Here is a 24,480-nt window from a genome sequence, read left to right as displayed (position 1 = left end):
CGGAATCAAGTATGACCCCAAGACAGCGGGCATGTTGCTGGGGAGTAATAGTGGAACCACACACGGAAATGGCAATGTCGGGTGTAGGTACATTAGTAGCGGGAGGAAACACAAGGAGTTCAGTCTTTGACAGGTTCAGTTTCAGATATAGTGAGGACATGATATTAGACACAGCGTTTAGACAATCGCCAGTGTTTTCTAGAAAGGCTGGCGTGATGTCAGGTGATTTACAGTACAATGATAACCTATGCGAAAAACAATTGGCTGTGCACATGCTGCGGAAAATTCCGCACGGAATCCGCAGCGGTTCAATTTCCGCAGCATGTTAATTCTTTGTGCAGATTCCGCAGTGTTTTTACACCCATTCCATTATAGGAATCCACAAGTGTAAAAAACGCATGCCAAATCTGCGCAAAATCCGCATAAAAAATGCGCAGATTTTGGCCTGCGGATTCTGCCAAGAGATGCAGATTCTGCACGGAAAAATCCACACAGCAATCCGCAACGTGTGCACATACCGTTAGGCTGGCCACAAGAAAAGGCCACCGTAAAATGTGTAGTCTTATTCCCCAGCACAATGCCACAGGTGTGCAGTTTTGGTGAAGTTTGCAGTTGGCATGCTGACTGCAGGAATGTCCACCAGAGCTGTTGCCCAAGAACTGAATGTTCATTTCACTACCATAAGCCGTCTGCAAAGGAGTTTCAGAGAATTTGTCAGTACATCCAACCGGCCTTACATCCGCAGACTATGTGTAACCACAACATCCAGCATCTTCACCTCCAAGATGGTCTCAGACCAGCCACAAAGAATTTCTGCACAAACTCAGAAAATGTCTCAGGGAAGCTCATCTGCATGTTCATTGTCTTCATTGTGGTCTCCACCTGACTGCGGCTCGTCTTCATCGGAGTCTTCACCCTACTGCAGTTCATCATTGTAACAATCTTGAGTGGGCAAATGTCTCACGTTCAGTGGCTTCTGGCACGTTGGAAAGGTGAACAAGGAAAAGCAGTAAACACCAGATTTGTCAAAGGAAGTTTTACTGTAAAACTCAGACTGGCTACGCTTCCACCAACCAACAAAATGTGACCTGTTAATGCGCACACAACCCGTCAGAACTGCCCGGGACCACTGTGCTGCGTCACCCATTAGGCACGGAAATATTGAATTGTGTGTGCGTGCACGCTCCCACCGTAATCCTCGCAGTGGGTCTGAGCTAGGACTAACCGATCTGTGTTGTTGCGGAGATGAGCCCACCTGGGCGACGGCTGTTTGAACAAGGAATGACGTGTTTCTGACCGGTGCATCCAGGTGTCAGTCACAGATGTTGGATTCGCGGATGACGCTCGATGGAGATATCCTCCTCCTTCCAGATCACACCGAGCTTTCTCAAGATGTCCACCGAACCAACCCCTTCCTGTCAGGCACTTCTTCCCAATTGCGTGTACTGGCCTGGGGCTCTGTCTGGTTCTGTCCAAACTGCAGTTCACACCAGCAGAACAGAGTCCATGTAACATAACACCCGTCTCTGCCCACAGAATCAATGTTTATTTCTACTCACAGAACTGGGATGCCGCCTCAGAGTCAGAATCCTGCACAAAAAGCCGAAGTCATCGAGCAAATGCAGGCGAAACAGTGGCCTCCTGTGGCGGGTGATACTGCAGGCAACAATATGGTCAATCCTACATTACTAACAAATTAGAACAGCAGCTGCAGATGACCTGCAAACTGCGAACGGCAGGTGACAGTCAGCGGCATATTCCCCATCACCTCAAACCCGTACATGGCAGCTGGCAGACTGCGTGTATGGCGTCGTGTGGGTGAGCGGTTTGCTGGTGTCAACATTGTGATGTGACCCATGGTGGCGGTGGGGTTTTGATATGGGCAGTCTAGGTTGTGGAGAAACGTGACATCTGTGGCATTGTGCTGTGATAAAACTGCACGTTCTATAGTGGCCATTAATTGTGGGACAGCCTGCGGTCCCTCGTAATAATCATGTGTCTAATCAGCATCTAGATATACCACACTGTGAGGTGACTGATGATCTCGGCAGAGATGGATTTACACAAATTTGTGACCAATATTTGAGAGAAAAGGGCCTTTTGTGTCCATAGAAAGTCTTGAAACATGGAAGAAAAGCTAGAGGTGTTTTTTTTATATTTTTCTTCCCTGTGCATATCACACAATGGCACCTATGAAGACTACATCTTGCCATGAAAGTAAGCTCGTCAGAACCCTGCTGAAGGAAAACTGTTAAATGTAGGACTAAGAATATGGTGACAGACTTAAGGTACAAAAGTTAGGAAAAAACGGACGTTTGGTCTCTCCAGCCCACATGAATGGTTTAACATGCAAAAAAAGTTTTTTGTTTTTTTTTTTTTTGTTTTTTTTTTTTCTCTCATAATGAGTTAAAGGGAATCTGTCACCTCATTTTTGGCGTATGACCTGCTGCCACCGCCATCAGGGACTAGCTTCAGCATTCTGTAATGCTGTGGATAAACCCCCTATGTAACCTGAAAGAGAAGAAAAACAAGTTAGATTATACTTACTCAGGGTCCGGTGCGGTGGGTGTCACGGTCCGGTCCGACGCCTCCCATCTTCTAGTGATAACGTCCTGCTTCTGCTGTGGCTGATGAGGGCAGAGTAAAGTACTGCAGTGCGCAGGCGCCAGACCTCTCTGACGTTTCCCGGCGTCTGCACACTGCAGTATTCTGCTCTGCCCGCAATAGGGCAGATATAGTACGCCTGCGCAGAAACCGCAGCAGAAGTAAGAAGGACGTCCTCTCTAGAAGATGGGAGGCACTGGACCGCGACACCACCGCACCAGACCCCCCGGTGAGTATAATATAACTCGTTTTTCTTATTTTTCAGGTTACATCGGGGGCTTATCTACAGCATTACAGAATGCTGTAGATAAGCCCCTGATAGCGGTGGCCATAGCTTATAGGCCAAAAATGAGGGGACAGATCCCCTTTAACTTATTTTTAGATATTTATTTGCTTTCACTGATAAATACAATTCATTCTGCAAAAAAGTCGGCCTTCATATCGTACATGAAAGAAAATAAGAACGATTATATCCAGCACCTTCACCTTAAATCCTGAAGACTCAAGATAGGTCTACCCTCAAGGGGTTAAACTTGGGTAGTTCAAGCAACAAACATGTAATCCAGCACCAGTATGATTTATGTAGAGGATCACGCCTGTCATACTGAGGGTATGTGCACACGCTGCGGATTTGGCCCTGCGGAACCGTAGCAGTTTCTGCTGCGTTGTACAGTAGCATTCTATCCTATGGAAATCAAAAACCGCAGTACAGATGGTGCGGATTTGCTGCGGTTTTCAATCCGCAGAAAGAATTGACATGTCAATTCTTTCTGCGGATTCCGCTGCGGTTTACCATCTCCTCCATTGTAGAGATGATAAACCGCAGGGCAAATCCACAGATAAACCGCGGTCTTCTGACCTGCGGATTTACATATGGATTTTACAAAATCCGCATGGACAAATCCGCAGAGCAATCCGCAGCGTGTGCACATACCCTTAGGGTGTATTCACACTGCGCATACAGATACGCAGATTTTAACAGAACCATCAAAATCTATGGTTCTAGAAATCTCCGGCTGCTTGGTTTTGGAGGCATGCTGTTTTTTTTTTTTTTGCTAACACATTTAATCAATTGTTATGAAAGCACAATCCGAAAAACAGAAGGCATACTATTTATAGTGAACCCAACACCAAGTGGTACTCCGGGTCAAATCTACAGGACACTCTCATAAATAGCAATACACCAGGAAAGAGAGACCAAAAAAGTCCAATAAAATGTAACTCACTTTATTACAGACATATTAAAAGTGCCAATTTATAAATGCACATACAGTGAACAGAGATGGATAATGTGGAACCAAGATGCAAAGAACAGCACCAATATCCCACAAAGGAAATATAAAGTGGACGGTGCTAGTGCCAATAGTAATCCTGACTACAAAGCCTGTGCTTATATGAAGTATTAGGTTCACTACCCCTCTCCACCTGGTCCATAGTGAATCATAAATAGTAATGACCAATAAGTAGAGTAAAATAATATACATTCAAGGGGCACCAATAGGCAACAAGACAAGGTTAGGTCATATAAGAAGAATCTTAACCATAGTTGGCCCCCTGAGGAAGCCCATGCAAAACGCGCGTCGGGGCTGCCAGCACCCAACCCCTTTGTGTGGATACTATGGGTAAGACCCTTCTTATATGACCTAACCTTGTCTTGTTGCCTGACTATTGGTGCCCCTTGTATGTATATTATTTTACTCTGCCTATTGGTCATTACTGATTCATTATGGACCTATGTAATGTCATTATTTTGAGGGGTCTCCCATCCACTTTGTTTCCTTTGTGGGATTTTGGTGATGTTCCTTGCATCTTGGTTCCACATTATTCATCTCTGTTCATTGTATGTGCATTTACAAATTGGTGCTTTGAGGCTATGTGCACACGTAGTTTTGAGAGCTGCGGATTTGTAAAAATCCGCAGGTCAAAAGTCCTGCGGTTTATCTGCGGATTAGCCTGCGGTTTAGCCCTATGGTTTCACACCTCATAATGATAAGGTGTGACACCGCAGCGGAATCCGCACAAAGAACTGACATGCTGCGGATTGTAACCCACAGCAAATCCGCAGCATGTGCACAGCGTTTTTGGTTTGACCATTGGAAACAATGGTGCTGTACAACGCAGCAGAAACTGCTGCAGACCCGCAGGGCCAGAAACGCAGTGGATCCACAGCGTGTGCACATAGCCGAAGTATGTCTTTAATAAAGTGAGTTACATTTTATTGGCCTTTTTTGGTCTCTACTTTATCAATTGTTGCAGCGTTTTTCAGGCAAACTACGGCTAAAATCACAGCTAAAACTGCATTAAGAAAGCAGGGAAAATGTGCAGTGTTCACAGTGTTTTTCATGTGGGAAAGAAATGCTGCAACAAGACCGTGTGTAAACATGCCCCAGTGTGACCCTCTGAGCGAGGAAACTGTTGGCGTCTGCGGGTGACTGCACTCCGTGTCCTGGGAATGAGACCGTATGAGGCAGAGTGTGAATATGCCCCAATGTGATCCTCTGAGTGGGGAGACTGTGGGTGACTACAGTCCACTGTTCAGCTCTCTGCTCATACGTGTCCGGGGAATGTGACAGTACAAGGCAGAGTGTGAATATGCCCCAATGTGATCCTCTATGAGTGGGGAGACTGTGGGTGACTACAGTCCACTGTTCAGCTCTCTGCTCATACGTGTCCGGGGAATGTGACAGTACAAGGCAGAGTGTGAATATGCCCCAATGTGATCCTCTATGAGTGGGGAGACTGTGGGTGACTACAGTCCACTGTTCAGCTCTCTGCTCATACGTGTCCGGGGAATGTGACAGTACAAGGCAGAGTGTGAATATGCCCCAATGTGATCCTCTATGAGTGGGGAGACTGTGGGTGACTACAGTCCACTGTTCAGCTCTCTGCTCGTACGTGTCCGGGGAATGTGACAGTACAAGGCAGAGTGTGAATATGCCCCAATGTGATCCTCTATGAGTGGGGAGACTGTGGGTGACTACAGTCCACTGTTCAGCTCTCTGCTCGTACGTGTCCGGGGAATGTGACAGTACAAGGCAGAGTGTGAATATGCCCCAATGTGATCCTCTATGAGTGGGGAGACTGTGGGTGACTACAGTCCACTGTTCAGCTCTCTGCTCGTACGTGTCCGGGGAATGTGACAGTACAAGGCAGAGTGTGAATATGCCCCAATGTGATCCTCTATGAGTGGGGAGACTGTGGGTGACTACAGTCCACTGTTCAGCTCTCTGCTCATACGTGTCCGGGGAATGTGACAGTACAAGGCAGAGTGTGAATATGCCCCAATGTGATCCTCTAGGAGTGGGGAGACTGTGGGTGACTACAGTCCACTTGTTCAGCTCTCTGCTCGTACGTGTCCGGGGAATGAGACAGTACAAGGCAGAGTGTGAATATGCCCCAATGTGATCCTCTGAGTGGGGAGACTGTGGGTGACTACAGTCCACTGTTCAGCTCTCTGCTCGTACGTGTCCGGGGAATGAGACAGTACAAGGCAGAGTGTGAATATGCCCCAATGTGATCCTCTATGAGTGGGGAGACTGTGGGTGACTACAGTCCACTGTTCAGCTCTCTGCTCGTACGTGTCCGGGGAATGTGACAGTACAAGGCAGAGTGTGAATATGCCCCAATGTGATCCTCTATGAGTGGGGAGACTGTGGGTGACTACAGTCCACTGTTCAGCTCTCTGCTCATACGTGTCCGGGGAATGTGACAGTACAAGGCAGAGTGTGAATATGCCCCAATGTGATCCTCTAGGAGTGGTGAGACTGTGGGTGACTACAGTCCACTGTTCAGCTCTCTGCTCATACGTGTCCGGGGAATGTGACAGTACAAGGCAGAGTGTGAATATGCCCCAATGTGATCCTCTATGAGTGGGGAGACTGTGGGTGACTACAGTCCACTGTTCAGCTCTCTGCTCATACGTGTCCGGGGAATGTGACAGTACAAGGCAGAGTGTGAATATGCCCCAATGTGATCCTCTATGAGTGGGGAGACTGTGGGTGACTACAGTCCACTTGTTCAGCTCTCTGCTCGTACGTGTCCGGGGAATGAGACAGTACAAGGCAGAGTGTGAATATGCCCCAATGTGATCCTCTATGAGTGGGGAGACTGTGGGTGACTACAGTCCACTGTTCAGCTCTCTGCTCATACGTGTCCGGGGAATGTGACAGTACAATGTGGCCCCCTGCTGGTAACTCATTAGACTGTTTAATTCGACCAGACTCGCTCATTATTTGACTTTTTGTCTAGAATTGTGTGTGTATGTATATACTGTATATCTATATATATCTACTTACCAGTGTATTCCTTATATTGATTACAGGAAATGCCCACAGTTTAATGATGCAGTCTCCAGCGTCTGAAATGGAAGATTCCGATTACAGAACCGACCAGTCGCCGTCTGACCCCGGACTCGTTGGCTTATCATATTCATGTATGTCTCCCAGGAAGTCACATGATTTTTTTAGGTCACAAGAATATTTTTTTCGCTGTGTTTCTAGTGGCTGAAAAAAAAATCTGAACTTTAATAGATGAGAAAATATTTGGTTCGCAAGCTTTGTTTTTGTTTTTTCTTTTTTCTCCGCAAACTATATTTCCTTATTTAACTTTTCTCTTTATATTATTCCTCATGTATGGATGTCTGAGATTTTAAATTTTTTTTTCATACAATTTGGTTTTGGTCACTTTAGTATTGCATTTCTTGTGGGAATTTGGACAAACAAAAATTTTTTTGGCTTTTTTTCTCTCTCTTTTTCTTCTTACTACATGGGTTATAGAATTTTTTTTTTTTTTTTTTTTTTTTTATTCTTTTCATTATTTTAAAGTTCAAAAAAATAAAGTTTAATTTTTATTTTCAATAAGTTGAAAATGTCCTGAAAACCATCATTGACGCCATGTAAAAAACGCCAGCTTTTCCCCAAAACGGCTTCACCTAGGGAAACCTTTAGTAGTTGTGCCGGTGTTTTTGGCGCCTTGTGCTCACATTCCCCGCCTGGGAGTTGTGAGGGTCTGTGGACTGGACACTTTGCTGCCTGCACCCTTACTGTAGATATGTAATTGGGGTGCGTGCATCGTCTTTTTCCAGAATACCCTGCACATAGTCATATGCTGTTTGGGCACATGGAAGGGCTCTGAAGAGAAGAGCACCATTTTGCTTTTCTGGCTGCACATTTTCTAGGAGTAGTTTGTGGACTTCATTTGCAGAGCCCCTAAGATAATGGAATAACAGATCGCCCCCCAAATGACCCACTTTATAAGTTAGAATTCATTTATTGGAGCAGTGCCTATTTTAAGCCGAATGATGTTTTCTAGAAATTAGTGCACAGTGGGTGTTGGAGAGAAAATTGTAAATACGCCGTAATAGTGCCTAATGCATAGTGCCCAACTTTAGGGTACGTGTCTCCAGAAGCCTATCGATTGTTAAATAGGTTGCCAAAAGTTGAATGGCTGCTATCTGTGGAGACCCAACTCCTCCACCGATCAGCTGTAAACTGCTCCACATGCGGCCAGAAGGAAGCATTGTAAAGGCAGGACTTAACCTCATACATTGCTTGGTGTCTGCTGCCAAGCTCTGCAGTATATTCACTTCATTGGGAAATAAAGCAAAGTGTCTGCCGCCACTAAGCAATGCTCTGAGCTGCTGGGCTCTGCCCGTTCTTCACTTGTTTCCGACCGGAGCCGTAACTGTTTTCAGCTCATCCGGTGGCTGTGCCGGGTGTTGGACCGCCACTGATCTCATATTGATCACCTATCAAGCGGATACAATAGTGCAAAATACCACGACCCTCAGTTCAATGTGATTTAAATCTGCTGGGATTCATAGGATGTTGGCTATGACTAGTCTGGGACAGACTGAAATTTTAGCCGTCCTATCTATTTCCATGTACCATTAACACTTTAAGTTGCCTATCAAGTGGGTCCTGTAGTATTTGACACTATATAGTTTAGGGTGACGTCCACTTCTACAGCGATCCCTTTGTCTTCGAGCCATGAGTGCCAACCAGAGATTTGATTAATCTATCCCTGGGATAAGCCATCAATCATTAAGCCCCTTTAGAGTGTTCTCCCCTCTGCAGCATTGCCATGCGTGTCGAGGTCATCTGTGGTTCTGGTACGATTCAGAGCTCAGAAGGTGCCATATGGCTTTTGCGCGATGGATTTTGCTGGACTTGTTTTTGGAATCCATGTCTCTTTTCCGGCATCTTTTGGTGTACTAGTAATGTGAAAAGTGTCTATTCTCCTGTTTAATGATGACAGATATGAATAAGGGCTTGTATTTTTTGCAGGACGAGTTGAAGGGTTTTTTTGGTACCATTTGGCGGTACATTACGTGTTTTTTGTTTTTTTTTTTTTTTTTTCTTCCATTTTTTGTGAGACTGAATGAGCAAATATATAGCAATTCAGGAAGTGTATGTTTGTTCTTTGAAGAGCAACCCCTTCTGAATCTGTTTTCCCCTTGTAAAATAACAGCTATACTTCGGTGCTGGCGCTATTCTAATGGTGTAAGCAGTGGCTCCCCTGGGATCGCATAACATTGTCACGTGATCCCTTAGGCCAATCAAGCTTCAGATCTAAATCTGTAGAAAGCAAGAGCTGCGACTATTCTCTCATTTCCTCCAGATGTATGCGATTTGTCCGAAGGAGGGAGAGTGAAGCTTGATGGGCCTCGGGGATCATGTGACAATGTTAAGCGATCCCTGGGAGAGCCACTGGAATGGCACTAGCACCGGAGGGGAGTATAGGTGTTATTATTTTACAAGGGGGAAACAGATTCAGAAGGGGTTGCCCTTCAAAGAACAAACACACACCTCGTGAATCCCTTGTTGCATCCTTTGTGAGCGTTTTGTTTCTTTTTCCATTAGAAGTATGAGATCATATGACATTGTTGATGCCACAATTTTCCCTACTAACATATTTCATAGCATTTAAACACCTCAGTAGACAACATGTGTACATCATCAGCTGCCAATGGTCAGTTTCAAAGTAACTTGCATATTTCCTGGCAGATAATGGTACACAGCCATCATCTGCCTCTGCCAGAAGCGAGTGGCACAGACAATAACATGACACCCTGATATCTGCGATCTGATGTCTTATTCCTGAGAAATCCACATTTATCTGATATGTAAATGAGCTGTTCAGATCTCTTGCCCAGACATAGATCTCCCTGAGGATCCACCCCCAGAGAGTATTATAAATGACAGGGGCGTATCACCAATGTGAGACATGTAATGACTGACAGTCCACTCTCCTGATATGTCTCACACTGGTACTGCCCTGTCATTTAAAAAAAAAAAAAAAAAAACCTGTAGGGTGAACCTCAGGGAGATCTATGTCCAGCCCAGAGATCTGAACAGCTCATTTACATATTAAGAAAAACATGGATTTCTTTGGATGTCAGATCGCAGATATCAAGGTGTCCTGTTATTTACCTTCATATGGCCTGTGTGCCCCTATAGACGGCTCAGGAGGACGATCCTACTGACAGATTTATTTCTGAGCACATGCCTTAAAGGGAATCGATTTTTATTTTTCAGTAAAAGTGGAGCCGTATTCTCCAGTGGAGATAAACAGCGACAGTGATGAGAGCCTTGTGGAGAGAACATCCTCTTTCCAGGAGAAAACACACAGGTAACACAAATTTGATTTCAATCTCTTTACTTTACTTTTGATATTTAAGTTTTAAAGCAAAGAAAATTTGAGACTGTACTGATGGGATCCAAGTGGAAAATTTTGCATCTAATATAGGGCGATATATCACTTAGGATTGTTACATCCAGTAGGTGGCGCCAGAGATCAAGTCACTTTCCTTCTGGAGATGCAGTTTGCATATTTAAATTCCTAGAGAAGCATTCCATGTCCTGTAAGTCTCCTTACTCTGGTGAGCATTACCCACAAGGAGAAGCATTCCTCTTCTGATTGCTTTCACATAGTGTTTAGTTACACGTTCATGGATCCTGTTGAGGGCTTTCGTACGAACCCCCTTCGCAAAACTGGATTCTGGGCCATAGACGATAATGGTGTCGGCAGAATGTGCACAAAATGTGGTGTTTTCTGTATTTTGGGGATGTGGCTGAGCTGAAGTTGGAGTGGAGATGTGGCTACCTGTTCAGTTACTTAATACAAGTGCTTGAAAGTCTACACTATGTAAGACAAAAGTGATTTACCACGGAGTTCTTGTTCTCCATCTTTTTTCTTATTTTGGATGACATTTGTATTTAGTGGTGTTGGGGTTGAAGTGAACACTAACAGCTTAAAGAGAAGATGCCGTCAAAAAAAAAAATTTTTTTCAACAATTGCAAAAATGTAAAGTATTAATGTTTTGATTTGTTTTTCCAATATTATCAAAGTTTTTAATGGAGTAAAATATGAAAAATAATTTAAAAAGTTTGATATGTTACACTTTGAAACACTAGGGGGAGCAGCTGCTGAAATTTACCATGACAACCTAGTGTACAGCTGGCATGCTTTACGATGTGCTGGAAATGTGGGCTGGAGCTCCTCCGTGTGTGATGTCTCCTCCCCCCCTCCCCCTCTGGGTGTTTACAAAAGGACAAAAGACAGTGACGTTTAGGATCACTCACAGATTGGAGCCATTTTGTTGTAGATGCAAAGTGATGTCTGCACAATTACATGCAGATCCTTATGCAGCAAGGTCTGATATTAGAGCGTCAGCTCTGCGGCGCAGGCCTGGACTGAATATTGTCCTTGTGTTGTTGTTACTATTTATTTTATATATAATGTATTTAAATGTTTCAGTTTTTTTCAGTAACTAGCTGAAGAGCCCGGCGCTGCCCGGGCATAGTAACTAACTACGGTTAGTTGTAACAAATTATAATGAATATATATATAGATGAGTGTATAGCCCCACCCACTCCGCATAGCTACATTCACTCTAATATCCCACATCATCCCATCAGCCAGAGCCACCAGACTACTACCCCTAATATCCCACCTCACCCCGTCAGCCAGAGGCACCGGACTACTACCCCTAATATCCCACATCATCCCATCAGCCAGAGCCACCAGACTACTACCCCTAATATCCCACCTCACCCCGTCAGCCAGAGGCACCGGACTACTATCCCTAATATCCCACATCATCCCATCAGCCAGAGCTACCGGACTACTACCCCTAATATCCCACATCATCCTGTCAGCCAGAGCTACCGGACTACTACCACTAATATCCCACATCATCCCGTCAGCCAGAGGACTACTACCCCTAATATCCCACATCATCCCATCAGCCTGGGGTCAGGACCAGAGTGCTGAGTGGAACAGTACTAACTTCCATACCGGAGAGCCTGGGATCGGAACCAGAGTGCTGAGTGCATTTGCCCTGACTTGCATACCAATGATCCCTTTAATAGAACCCTGGGATCAGAATCAGAGCACTGAGGGATTTGCCCTAACTTTCAATACAGGAGATCCCTTTGAGAGCCTGGGGTCAGCATCAGAGCATTTGAAGGCAACTGCCCTGCCTTCCATACCAGGGATCCTTTTAAGAAAGGCCTGGGGTCAGTACCAAAGCGCAGAGTGGATTTGCCCTAACTTCCATACCAATGATCCCTTTAAGAGACCCTGGGGTCAGAACCACAGCGCTGAGTGGAATGGTCCTAACTTCCATACCGGAGATCCCTTTAAGAGAGACCTGGGGTCAGAATCAGAGTGCTGAGGGATTTACTCTAACTTCCATACCGGAGATTCCTTTAAGAGGGAAGATGTGCCTATGGGGTGGAGGATGTGTGATAGGGATATGGGCATGGGGGGGGGGGATTCATTTGTCATGTGCTCTCTGCTCCTTTTTGAGGGACAGACAATGGCCGGGAGCTTATGTTCCTGGGGATGCTAGATTTCTCCCACCCGGTCAGTGTCTGCTGAGGTGTTGTCAAGTGGGAAAACTTGCTCATAGCAACCAGTCACAGCTCAGCTACTTTTAACCAGCTCTGGTGAAATGAGAGATGCTTAGTGATTGGTTGCAAGGAAAACTGTTGCTCATAGCAACCAATCACTGCTCAGCTTTTGAACACACATTCATTTTTATATGTAGAGATTTGTATTTTCATTATTAATGCAAACGTAAAGGGTCGCCAATCGTGACATCTCATGTTATGAGTTGGGTACCATAGACCTATAACAGCAGAATAGTGACTGCAGCTCTGGAGGTGACTGGAGGATAAGACATGATGTAATGGCAGAATAGTGCCGAGAGAGAGAGAGACACTGCAGCTCTAGAGGTGACTGGAGGATAAGACATGATGTAATGGCAGAATAGTGCCGAGAGAGACTGCAGCTCTGGAGGTGACTGGAGGATAAGACATGATGTAATGGCAGAATAGTGCCGAGAGAGAGAGACTGCAGCTCTGGAGGTGACTGGAGGATAAGACATGATGTAATGGCAGAATAGTGCCGAGAGAGAGAGATTTTTTTTTTCCAGCACCCAGACAGATTTTGGGGTTAATTCAGTGTCTGGAGGATCCGCCGGCCAAAAAAAACGTTGCAAGCTCCGTTTGGAAATCTTTGAGGATGTTGACGGACACTAACATTGTGGCGGATCCTCAAAAAAACGGATGGAACGGACGGCAATCAGTCAGGATCCTGCCAATAATGAAAGTCAATGGGGAAAAAGACGGATCCGCAAAGAAAAATGATCCGTTTTTTAAAAATTGGCGGATCTTGACTGATTGTCAAAAACGGAAGTGTGAAAGAGGCCTTAGCGGCAGGCGTTTTTAATCAAACCAGGGCCATTTCCCCTCCACAGAGATATAGACTTCAGTCCTAACAGAGGATTTTTCATAGGTTCCCATTCAGATGGAGACTACAGTCTTAGTGAGGATTGGCATAGAATAGGGACCTGGAAAACGAGAAATGCCTTAACGTGGCTTCCAGGTACACATAACTTGGCCATTTTATGCGCTAAACTTTCTCAACTTTTCATACTTTTAATGCAGTAATGCAATTCATTTTTCATGTTTGCATGTTATGGCGCTACAGTGTGCTTCCTTTTTTGCTTGAATGTATGAGTTGGCGACTCTAGGTTAAGCACCTGTTCACACTATGCTTATGCTTGGATGTGACGGTCAGTTTTTGAAATTTGCTCTCCCTCCTATGCACTCCTCTCCCCCCTGCATGTCTCTCTCCCCATGGGTCGCTCTCCCTCCTATGCACTCCTCTCCCCCCTGCATGTCTCTCTACCCATGGGTCGCTCTCCCTCCTATGCACTCCTCTCCCCCCTGCATGTCTCTCTCCCCATGGGTCGCTCTCCCTCCTATGCACTCCTCTCCCCCCTGCATGTCTCTCTCCCCATGGGTCGCTCACCCTCCTATGCACTCTTCTCCCCACCTGCGTTCCGTCTCTCACTCTTGGCGCTCTCCCCCATCCCATGTTCAGAGCACAGTGTGTGATGCTCACACTCCTGCACTTTGAATGATGCTCACACTCCTGCACTCTGAACACTGCAGGCTGGCGGTGAGCGGTGATTTAGCTTCACTGGTAGCCGCTCACCACTAGTATTTGCCTCACTGCTCTGCTGCCCGCGCTGCTCCTCTCTTCCCTCCACCTCCCATCCTCGGTCACATCTCTCCAGTGTCCTCCTATAACTGCGCGGCTTACATTGAGCCGAACGGTTATAGGGGGAAACTGGAGCTCACAGGATACACTGTGAGCTCCAGAAAAATGACGCTGATCTCCTCCCTCTGCTGTGATCTGGACAGCCCAGGGGGCATGACCAGATCACAGAAGGGAGCAGCTCAATGCAAGGTATAGGGTTGGCTGGCGACCGCTGTCTCCTTTGCCCAGGGCTGCCGTATTTAAGTGTCGTGCAGCGACTCTTACACTCCTGCAAAGCAAAACGGCAGCCCCCAGTGTCTGCAAAAATAATTACCATGATAATAAAAAAAATTAAAGTTAAAAAATTTAATTTTGTATTAAAAATAATTGTTTATATAAACATTTTTATTAAATCCTCTAAGTGCTGATTGTCCCACTCACATACCTTAATAAGTGATATCAAAATAAGGACAAGGAAATTATTTTGGTGATCTTCATTTGGTCACTCATAACTTTATTGCTACAGTCCTCAATACTGAAATTGCAGCGCCAAAAATGAAGTCATTGTGGAGACACCGGGTCAGCCCGGAAACGCAAGGACCAGGGCTTAATGCCTGCTCTCCTTTTTGTGTGGGTGTAATATTACTCAGAGAACACCGGGTGAGGGTAAAACAGCTGTGGTTCAATAAATTATTGCCACAAACAGGCAAATAACACCTAAAACAATTCCTGCAAAATACCTCAAGATGGTGCACATTAGAGTCACCCTTCCGCTGACTCTCTGGGATTAAAATCAGCTGTGACTTAGGAGCTTCCAGGGCCGACTTCTCCACCTGTGGCACGCATAGAGAGAAGGTAACAACAAGCTTAGGAAGTTGACAGGGCCGGCTCCAGGTTTTCATGGGCCCTGGGAGAAAGTCTTTGTGGGCCCCTTTAACACATACCACAATTCATGGTGGACCGATGCGGCAGAGAAATATAGGTATAGTGCAGTGTCAAAGATTTCACTTACTACTTACATCTCAGAAACCGGACATTATAGTCCTCCATACAGTATTATGAGCATTACATAGCGCTCCATGCAGTGTTATGGGCCCAAATACACAGTAATCTCCAGCAGTCTCAGGCAGGAAGGCAAGTATAAAAATTATTCCTTTATTTCCTTCATTAAAAGAACATATTACAGGCAGTGGATGGTAAAAATCCGACGCGTTTCAACTCGGAAGAGTCTTAATTATGGTAATCCATGATTAAGACTCTTCTGAGTTGAAACGCGTCAGTTTTTTACCATCCACTGCCTGTAATATGTTCTTTTAATGAAAGAAATAAAGGAGTAATTTTTATACTTGCCTTCCTGCCTGAGACTGCTGGAGATTACTGTGTATTTGGACTTGTATCCGCCAGGTCAGGGCGGCTCCGTGCGACGGTGTGGATCCTGCTGTCCAAGGACTCCAAGGGGTGAGCTGAACATTTTTTTTCATACAGTATTATGGGCACCACAAAGTGCTCCATACAGAATAATGAGCCCCATATATTGCTCCATACAGAAAAATGAGTCCCATATATTGCTTAATGCAGAATGAGCCCTTAAAGGTATGTTCCCACACAGTCAGTAATCAGCAGCTCTTTGGACATAGCACATGCCTGCTGCATCCAAAGCGCTGCCGGCTTTTGAGCGCAGGTGATTCTGCATGTGATCACTGAACCGTGTGGAATCGCCGCGTCCAATACATTGTTAGGTGATTTTTATCTTACGGAGACTTGCATCTCTGCAAGATAAATTGACATGCTGCGGCCTGGAAAGACACGACAAATGCCCGTCTCTGTGGGTGATCTGCAGGCATCTCGGCACACATAGTGGAAATGGGATTTCTTGAAATCCCATCCACTTAGCTGTAAAATCTGGACGCTGCAGATGTATGCAGCGTCCAACCCGCAGCGTTTACTGACCGTGGGAGCGTACCCTTATAATGCATCATTCAGAATAATGTACCCCTTATAATGCTCCATACAGTATAATGTGCATCATGTAATGCGCCATGCAGAATAATAAACCCCATATATTTCTCCATACATTTCTCTATACAGTATAATTGGCCCCATAAAATGCTCCATATATAATGACCTGCGTATACTGCCCCAGATGTAATGGGCCTCATAAGGTGCTCCATATATAATGGGCCCCATATACTGCTCCAAACACTAAAAATAACTTAATACTCACACCTCCTTTCTGGTCGTTGCTCTGCTCCTGACTCCTCAGTGTCCAGTCTTCTGGCCCTCTGCACTGACTGACAGGCAGAGAGCACATACTAGTGACATCACACCCTCTGACTTGAACATCAGTAAGAGGATGGTTAAGACGCTACAGCAGGGAAAAGGGATTATAGCAAGTGCCGGGGCCCATAGTGCACCTGTGTCTCAGATGGGGAGTGGGCCCCCCTCCTGCTTAGGGCCCCAGCACTTGCTCAGGTGCTGACAGCGGCCCTGGAAGCTAACAGTCCATTGATGTACAAGGCCAGGCGACTAGAGGGTCACAACCTGACTTCTCCGAACATCTCCATGGAGCCAGGTGACTGGAGGGTCACAATCCTGGCTTTCACAAATGTATCCATGAGTTCAGTGATGGTCAATGGAGCAGATCTGTATTCTTCCTGCTGGTGCCGTGGTCCCCTATGCTGGTATCCTGTGCTTTGTGCGCAATAGAAACGCACCATGCGTTTTGCATGCGTTTGCGGTTTTAGGCGCATGCGTTTTTACCAGTTTCTAGCCATGTTAACTCTTAAAACGCATGCGATTTCAAATGCAGGCAAGTGCATGTCCATGCGCACGCCTGTATTCCTATAGACTGTAATGTGTTTTTTTGCGCATTCCGTGCGCATGCGTTTTTTGACGCTGTTGGACGGACCCAAAAATGCAACAGGTTGCGTCAGGCGCGCTTAGGCACACACACGAAAACGCATACAAACGCGTACAAACGCTAGACCATGCGCCCGCCATGTTAAACATAGGGGCGCATGATGCGCTGCGCTAATGTGAAACCAGCCTTGGCAAACAGCTATTGTTCAATTACCGTGATAACACAATATGTTACAACAAACATCAACTTAAAAGTCAATATTACAGGCTTATACTAACAAAAGTTTGTCTTTTCTTGACCAACCAAAGAACAAGCACATAAATTTAAAAGTCAACATATAAGATAAGTCTGTCTCCTGGCTTACTGAAAATAGGCGTCTGGTTAATTAAGATTAAATGCTGTGACGTCACAGTCATGGAATGATGGAAAAACTTGTGAATGATCAAATCACTAGATGGAAACAATGTTTTCAAAACATCTCGATTTATTCGATATAGAGTATGAGCGTCACATGCAGAAATCCCCGCACTTAGTCATGTCTATCAGGGAAGTTATTAATGGTTGTCTGAGGAAGGTTCTGCCTCTGAATGCACTTGGACAAATCATCAAAATCCTCCACTGGCAGCTCCTACGTAATCACTGAGAAATGACGTCCACAATGTGCTCGAGGGCAGACAAGTCTGGAGACGCTGCAGCCAGGGAGACGTTGTTTCCATTTTCTCATCATGTGCACTGCAGATCAGTAACCTGTCAGTCCAACCTGTGATTTCCGTAATTCCACAACTTTTCTTTCTTGATGTTGCAATGTCAATGTTAGATTATTTTATTCATGATTTTAAAACTGCTGCTTTTCTTCCTGTTCCCGCTTCGTTAGGATGCAGCCCAGCGGAGCAGGGTTTTCAGATCCAAGGAAAAGGCGAGTTCATCAATGTGATTTTGAAGGCTGCGATAAAATATATACCAAGAGCTCACACCTAAAAGCCCACAGGAGGATACACACAGGTACCTTTCTGGATCGTAAAGAATGCCTGGAACGTTTTCTATGTCTAATGCTTGTATTATTGCATGGGTTGCTTTAGCATGAAGAACTTCTAACCTTTTTGTATTTCTTCTCTTCTTAGGAGAAAAACCTTATAAATGCACATGGGAGGGTTGTACGTGGAAATTTGCCAGATCAGACGAGTTGACGCGACATTTCCGTAAACATACAGGCATTAAACCTTTCATTTGTTCGAAATGTGACCGAACCTTCTCTCGTTCCGATCATCTGGCCCTGCACCGCAGGAGGCATATCATGATGTGACAGTATTTCATGGACCTATTGTGGCACGGGATAGATGGGGGTGGGAACGGCTGAAAGAAACTTTTTGATATTTCATAGACTTTAAAATCATTGCATAATCTTTCAGCTCCAGTATCTTTTCACCGACTTGTTTGACATTTTGTTGTTTTTCGCTCTAGTCGTCTCTTCTTATTTATTGGTATGGTGCGAGTCCTGTAATGTATAGTCACCTTCTGCCACAGAAAGCACAGTCCCGGAGAGACCTTTTCTGCTCCACCAGCATCTTGTGTTTTCCCCCTTCTCCAAGGATCTTCTAGAAATCCATTTCTCGCCTCTTCATCTTGGGACATTATGAAGTGATACAAACTCTTAATCTGAAGTAATTTGATGTAGGAGGGATTGAGGCGCTGTCTGTCGTGACAAGTGAAGCTGGAAGAGGCGTACATCCACGTGAGAAATGGCCAAACAAACCCCCCAAAACGCTTTTTTTGTTGTAAACCATTTGGAACAAGCTGCAATATATAGGTATCGGGAATACTATATAGATCATGCCACTGTTTAGGGTCACTCTAAAGACAATTGACTTTATTCCCTTATTTAACAGCTTACTCTCTGTAATTATGATTTTTCTGTATTTTTCTTTTCTGTAGACATTTTGTTGTTTTTACTCGGCTTAGACTGCAGAATGTGTGCATGTCTCTGAAAACGTGTTTGTGCATAGATTTATATGTGAGGGTGGACAAAACCTGCAGTACAGCTGAAGTAAAAAAGCAGGATATATTCCTGTTACAATTTTAGGAGAATTTTTCGCTTTAATTTTTTTTTTTTTAACCTTTATGTGCCATGTATGTATATTTATATATGTGACGTTATTTGTACAGAAACACAAACACACATCGAGTGTAAAGGGGAACCTGTCATTAGATTTTTGCTGCCCGCACCACAGGCTGCAGGAATCTGGGTGTGGCTGCGCACGTGGAAATGCTGCTGTGTATCAGAGGGCACGTAAATGGGAAAGCCGGCCTGGGGCTTCAGAGAGAGCCCGGACTAGTCAGATGAGATCTGCTGGCTTTTTTCAATCCCACCCGCAAGTGAGCGACACGATATAGAGACCTGTCAGTCCACTGGAGCGGGGGCAGGGAAAAGCCAGCCGGGAGACCTCACCTGACTTGTTGGGTCTCAACCTGCAGATACCGATGTGCTCAGTTTCATTGTCGCAGTCGCTGTCTTATGCTGCCCATGGTTAAGGCAGCATGAATCTAATGACTGGTTCCCCTTAATCTCAGCTACAGATTTTAATTATAATAACGACCTTTTTTATTTGAGGACTTTAAAAGTTTTTCCCAATTATTGTCACTTATGGTACAATGGGAATGTGTCATCAGAAAATGACCGCTTGTGTAACACCATTGATTTGGACTCAAGGATGCCGGCCCCTTTTTGTTCATATGTGGGTTACCTTGCGTGGCAATAACTCTGAAATATTTTGACCTACTAAGTTTATTCTAAGATTTGTTTCATTATGACGCGTACTTTACGGTAATACTACATTTTATGGTGATATCTTTGGAGCATATTAAAAAAACCTGACATTTTCAAACTACATGGAAAATTAGCAGTTTTCAAACTCTTACTGTTTCGCATCAGCCAACAGTTAACATTTACCATATACAGTGCCTTGAAAAAATATTCCTGCCCCATGACATCTTCTACGTTTTTTTCACGTTCAGAACTTGAGCGATATATTTTATAACATAACCCTGCTTTACTCTTCTCAACGACTTTATCCTTGACCTGTCTGGTGGGCTCTTTGGTTTTCATGATGATGATGATGATGATGTTGATGATGATCCCTGATGTTCTCACACAAATCTGAGACATTCACAGAACAGCTGTAGTTATACTGATAAAAAAATCAGTCACAGATGGACTCTATTTACTAATGATGTGAATTCTATAGGTGATTGGTTGCTCCAGATTTTGTTTAGGGGTATTAGACTACAGGGGGCCGAATACAAATTCGCCTCACAATTTTCAAATTTTACGGTATATTTTTCAAATGATTAGAAAACCTTGTATTATTTCTTTACCTGTCACAATTACTACTTTATGTTGGTATCACATAAATGTATTTGATTTGGATTTTCCGTTTGTAGCTGTTATGTGAACAAATAGGGAAAAGTTTACAGGGTATGAATACTTTTTCAAAGCACTATATCTAGCTTTGTGTTGGATTTTTTTTTATATAGACGTTTATTTCTTGGGGACATTGTATTGCTTACAAATTTGGTAACATGCTAGCCCACAAAAGTAACGCTTACAGAAGTTCACCAGGGATTGGCAGGCTTGAGAAGCCACACAGTTAGCGAGTCACAGTTGAACCAGTCAAATAAAGGTTGGGGAAGGGCCCTGGGTGGGAGAGGGTTAAGACCAGAGCTTTGTTTATACTGCAATGGTTGCATAATTACACATTTATGTTACTTTGACCTGTGTTGTACATTTGTGCTAATGTTGTATTATAGTATTTTCAATAAAAACTAATTAAAAAAAAAAAAAAATTTGGTAACGATTTTTCACGTTTTCCAGAAACTTTCAGTAACCTAATTTTTAGGGACCAATTCAATTCCCAAATGGCTTTTTGTGAATTACTGTATATGTAACCATCGCTCCTATCTACCACCTTTTCAGATTTGCCTTGTTGTAACCCATTTCTGACCGAAACCCTTTTTCACCTTACTGACCATGCCAATTTTTTTCAAATCTGACGTGTCATTTTACATGGTTATAACTTTTAAAATTTTTCTACAGCCATTAGTGCTTCTGAGACTTTTTTTTTTCTTCTGGACACATTGTTCTTTATTAGTAAATTTAGGTTGATATGATTAATTTAGATTCATTTATGAAAAAATCAGAAATTTGACAATTTTGAATTTTAAATTTCTGCCTTAAGGGCGTAAAAATTCATACACATAAAATAGCTAAAGTAGACATACAATAAATGTTGTTTATTAACTATTTCAGGTGGTAAGACAATCTGTTTTAAAAGCCTAAAAATTCAAAGTTCAAAAATTGAGAACGCTGTTGTAAAATTTACAGTAATTTTTAGAAATAAACGCAGATTGTATTAATCTAAAATTACCACTAACATAAGGTACAATATGTCCCGAAAAAGTCTCAGGATCACTGGGATGTGTACAATTGTGTGAAAAAGTATGTCTGCTTCCTGATTTCCTATTTCTTTGCATGTTTGTCACACTTAAATGTTTCAGATCATCAAACAAACTTAAATATTAGACAAGGATAACACAAGTAATCACGAAATGCAGTTTTTAAATGAAGGTCTTTATTATTAAGGGAAAAAGAATTCCAAACCTACTGGGCCCCGGGCGAAAAAAAGTAATTGTAATTTTTTAAGAGCTTTGGGACTCCCAACAAACCACAGTGAAGGCCATGATCCACAAATGGCAAAAATATGGAACTGTGGTGAACCTTCCCAGAAGTGGCTGGCCGACCAAAATTACCCCAAGAACACAGCGACGTCTCATCCAAGAGGTCATGAAAGACCCCACAGCAACATCCAAAGACCTGCAGGCCTCACTTGCCTCCGTTCAGGTCAGTGTTCATGTCTTAACCATAAGAAAAAGACTGTGAAAAAATGGTCTGCATGGCAGAGTTCCAAGATGAAAACCATTGCTGAGCAATAAGGACATAAAGGCTCTTCTCAGTTTTGCCAGAAAACATCTTGATCTGCAAATTTTGGTAGGAGAATACTCTGTGGACTGACAAGACAAAAGTTGAACTTTTTGGAAGCTCTATGTCTCATATCTGGCGTAGAAGTAACACCGCATTTCAGAAAAAGAGCATCATACCAACAGTAAAATATGGTGGTGGTAGATTGATGGTCTGGGGCTGTCTTGCTGTTCCAGGACCTCGAAGACTTGATGTGGTAAATGGAAACATGAATTCTGCTGACTACCAACAAATCCTGAAAGAGAATGTTATGCAGCAGGACAACGATCCAAAGCACACCAGCAAGTCCACCTCTGAATATCTTAAGAAAAGCAAAATTAAGACTTTGGAGTGGCCTAGTCATAGTCCTGACCTCAATCCAATTAAGATGCTGTAGCATGATCTTAAAGAGGCGATTCATGCCACAGCATGCCGCCCTCCAATGTGGTTGAATTTAAACAATTTTGCAAAAAAACCGCTTGATTACAGTTGTTGCTGCTAAGGGTGGCCCAACCAGTTATTAGTTTTAGGGGCAATTGCTTTTTTACACAGGGCCCTGTAGGTTTGGATTTCTTTTTCTCTTAAAAATAAAAACCTTCATTTATAAACTGCATTTTGTGATTACTTGTGTTATCTTTGTCTAATATTTACATTTGTTTGGTGATCTGAAACAAGTGTGACATACATGCAAGAATAGGAAGTAAGGAAGGGGGCAAACTCTTTTTCACACAACTGTAGTGACAACAGTCAGGTTTGAAAATTTTGGTGAAAACTGGTTTCAGAGGGAAGTGGTTAAAATGAGGTCAGTTTTGGAGTGTGACGACGGGGTTTCAATAAGCTTCTCCCAGAACTATTTGGGAACTTAATTTATCCCTAAAAATAAGCTTCTATTTGTTTATGGAAAACTTGAAAAATCGCTGTTAAATTTTATAAGTATCCTCTAAAATATTAAAATATGTTAAAAAAAAAAAAAAAAAAGCCAACATGTAGTAGCAGACATGGTAAATGTTAGTAATGATGTTAGCATCATTTTTTTAAATGTAGTTTTTAGCATCAATTTTTCATTTTTTTTTTTTCTTTGCATTTTATTGAAAAAAAAACCAAAACTTTTTCATGGGGCCTATATGTAAAAAAACAAACAAAACAAAAACAAACCCTGACAAGGTTTAGAATCTACAGCACTCAAGGTATCCAAAACTGCGTTCGGTAAGTTTAACCCTTCAGGTGCTTCCTAGGAAATAATGCAAAGTGGAATATGAAAAATTACCTTTTTTTTCCCATGAAAATGTTAATTTAGCCTCAGACTTTGTTTCCACAAGGATAAAAAACGAAATTGTGCAACAAATAGTGGGGTCCAATACCGTATACTTGATTGGAAATGACTGAAGGAAAGGCGCGCTATCTGACAATTTGGGGTGGAATAGACTACAAACAGTCTCATTTGTATAGCCCCTGAGGAGTTAACAGAGCAGCGCTTAAACCCTCACAAGTGACCAATTTTGGAAACTACACACCTCATAATTAATCTATTGGTGTAGTGAGCATCTTAAACCTATAAATGCTTTACAGAATTTTATAGCAATGGCCCATAAAAAATGTAAAATTTTTTTTTTTTCTTCCACTAATCTGTTGCTTTAGCCCCCAATTTTTCATTTTCAAAAGGGTAGCACAAAAAATGGACCTTACAGTTTGTGAAAATTTCTCCATAGTACAATTGATACTCCATATGTGGTCAAAAGCTAATGCCTGGGCACACAGCAGGGCTCAGAGGGGAAGGAGCGCCATATTGGAGTGCATATTGCACTGGAATTGTTTGTGGGTACCATGTCACATTGGCAGAATCCTCCCATAAGTCACTCCATTTAAAAAAAACTACACCTATGGGTGCAGTGAGCATTTTAACACCACAGGTGTTTAACAGAATTTTATATCATCGGGTCATAAAACTAAAAACAGACATTTTCATCACTGAAATATTATCTAAGCCCCAGATATTTTGTGTTCGCAAGGGGTAGTAGGTGAAAATAGACCCCATAATGTGTTAGACAATTTCTTCCAAATGCGCCACTACTCCATATGGGGTTATAAAACTGTTTGGCCACGCTTCAGGGCAAGAAAAGAAGGTGTGTTGTTTGACTTTTGGCTAGCAGATTTTCCTGGAATAGTTTGCAGGTGCCATTTACAAAGTCTCAGGTGTCCCAAAGCCACAAATTTTCCCCACTAGTGATCCTATTTTAGAAATTGTACCCCTTTTCCCTTCACCCATGACAGCACCACATGAGAGAGGGATCCGCCCCGCCAGGACAGGAACCTACTGAGACATAAGGGGCGGCACCTCTCCCCCGCTTCAGTTGGGTTCCTGTCCTGGAAGGAATCCCACTGTGGCGGTGCCTGTCATGGGCGAAGAGAAAGAAGACCCAGGCCCGTCCCGGCGCGGGAAGAACAGGTAGCTTAC

At 43.5% G+C, this 24,480-nt stretch overlaps 1 protein-coding gene across 2 annotated transcripts in view; it reads left to right on the top strand.

The window, feature by feature from the left end:
• Positions 1–19,899, top strand: part of KLF8 (KLF transcription factor 8) — a 68,676-nt gene extending 48,777 nt beyond the window's left edge. For both annotated transcript variants that reach the window (XM_073573049.1, XM_073573048.1), the window contains exons 3-6: positions 6,926–7,036; positions 10,140–10,233; positions 17,889–18,016; positions 18,136–19,899. In XM_073573049.1, coding sequence (XP_073429150.1) covers positions 6,926–7,036; positions 10,140–10,233; positions 17,889–18,016; positions 18,136–18,317 — 515 coding nt within the window. In that variant the 3' untranslated portion in view covers positions 18,318–19,899. The remainder of the gene's footprint in view (positions 1–6,925; positions 7,037–10,139; positions 10,234–17,888; positions 18,017–18,135) is intronic.
• The last annotated feature ends 4,581 nt before the right edge of the window (positions 19,900–24,480 follow it).

The sequence above is a fragment of the Dendrobates tinctorius genome, unplaced genomic scaffold (genome assembly GCF_039654945.1).
Source record: "Dendrobates tinctorius isolate UK_male_01 unplaced genomic scaffold, ASM3965494v1 ptg000034l, whole genome shotgun sequence".
In the NCBI taxonomy this organism is placed as follows: Eukaryota; Metazoa; Chordata; class Amphibia; order Anura; family Dendrobatidae; genus Dendrobates; species Dendrobates tinctorius.
This window is presented reverse-complemented; position numbering and strand designations above follow the sequence as displayed.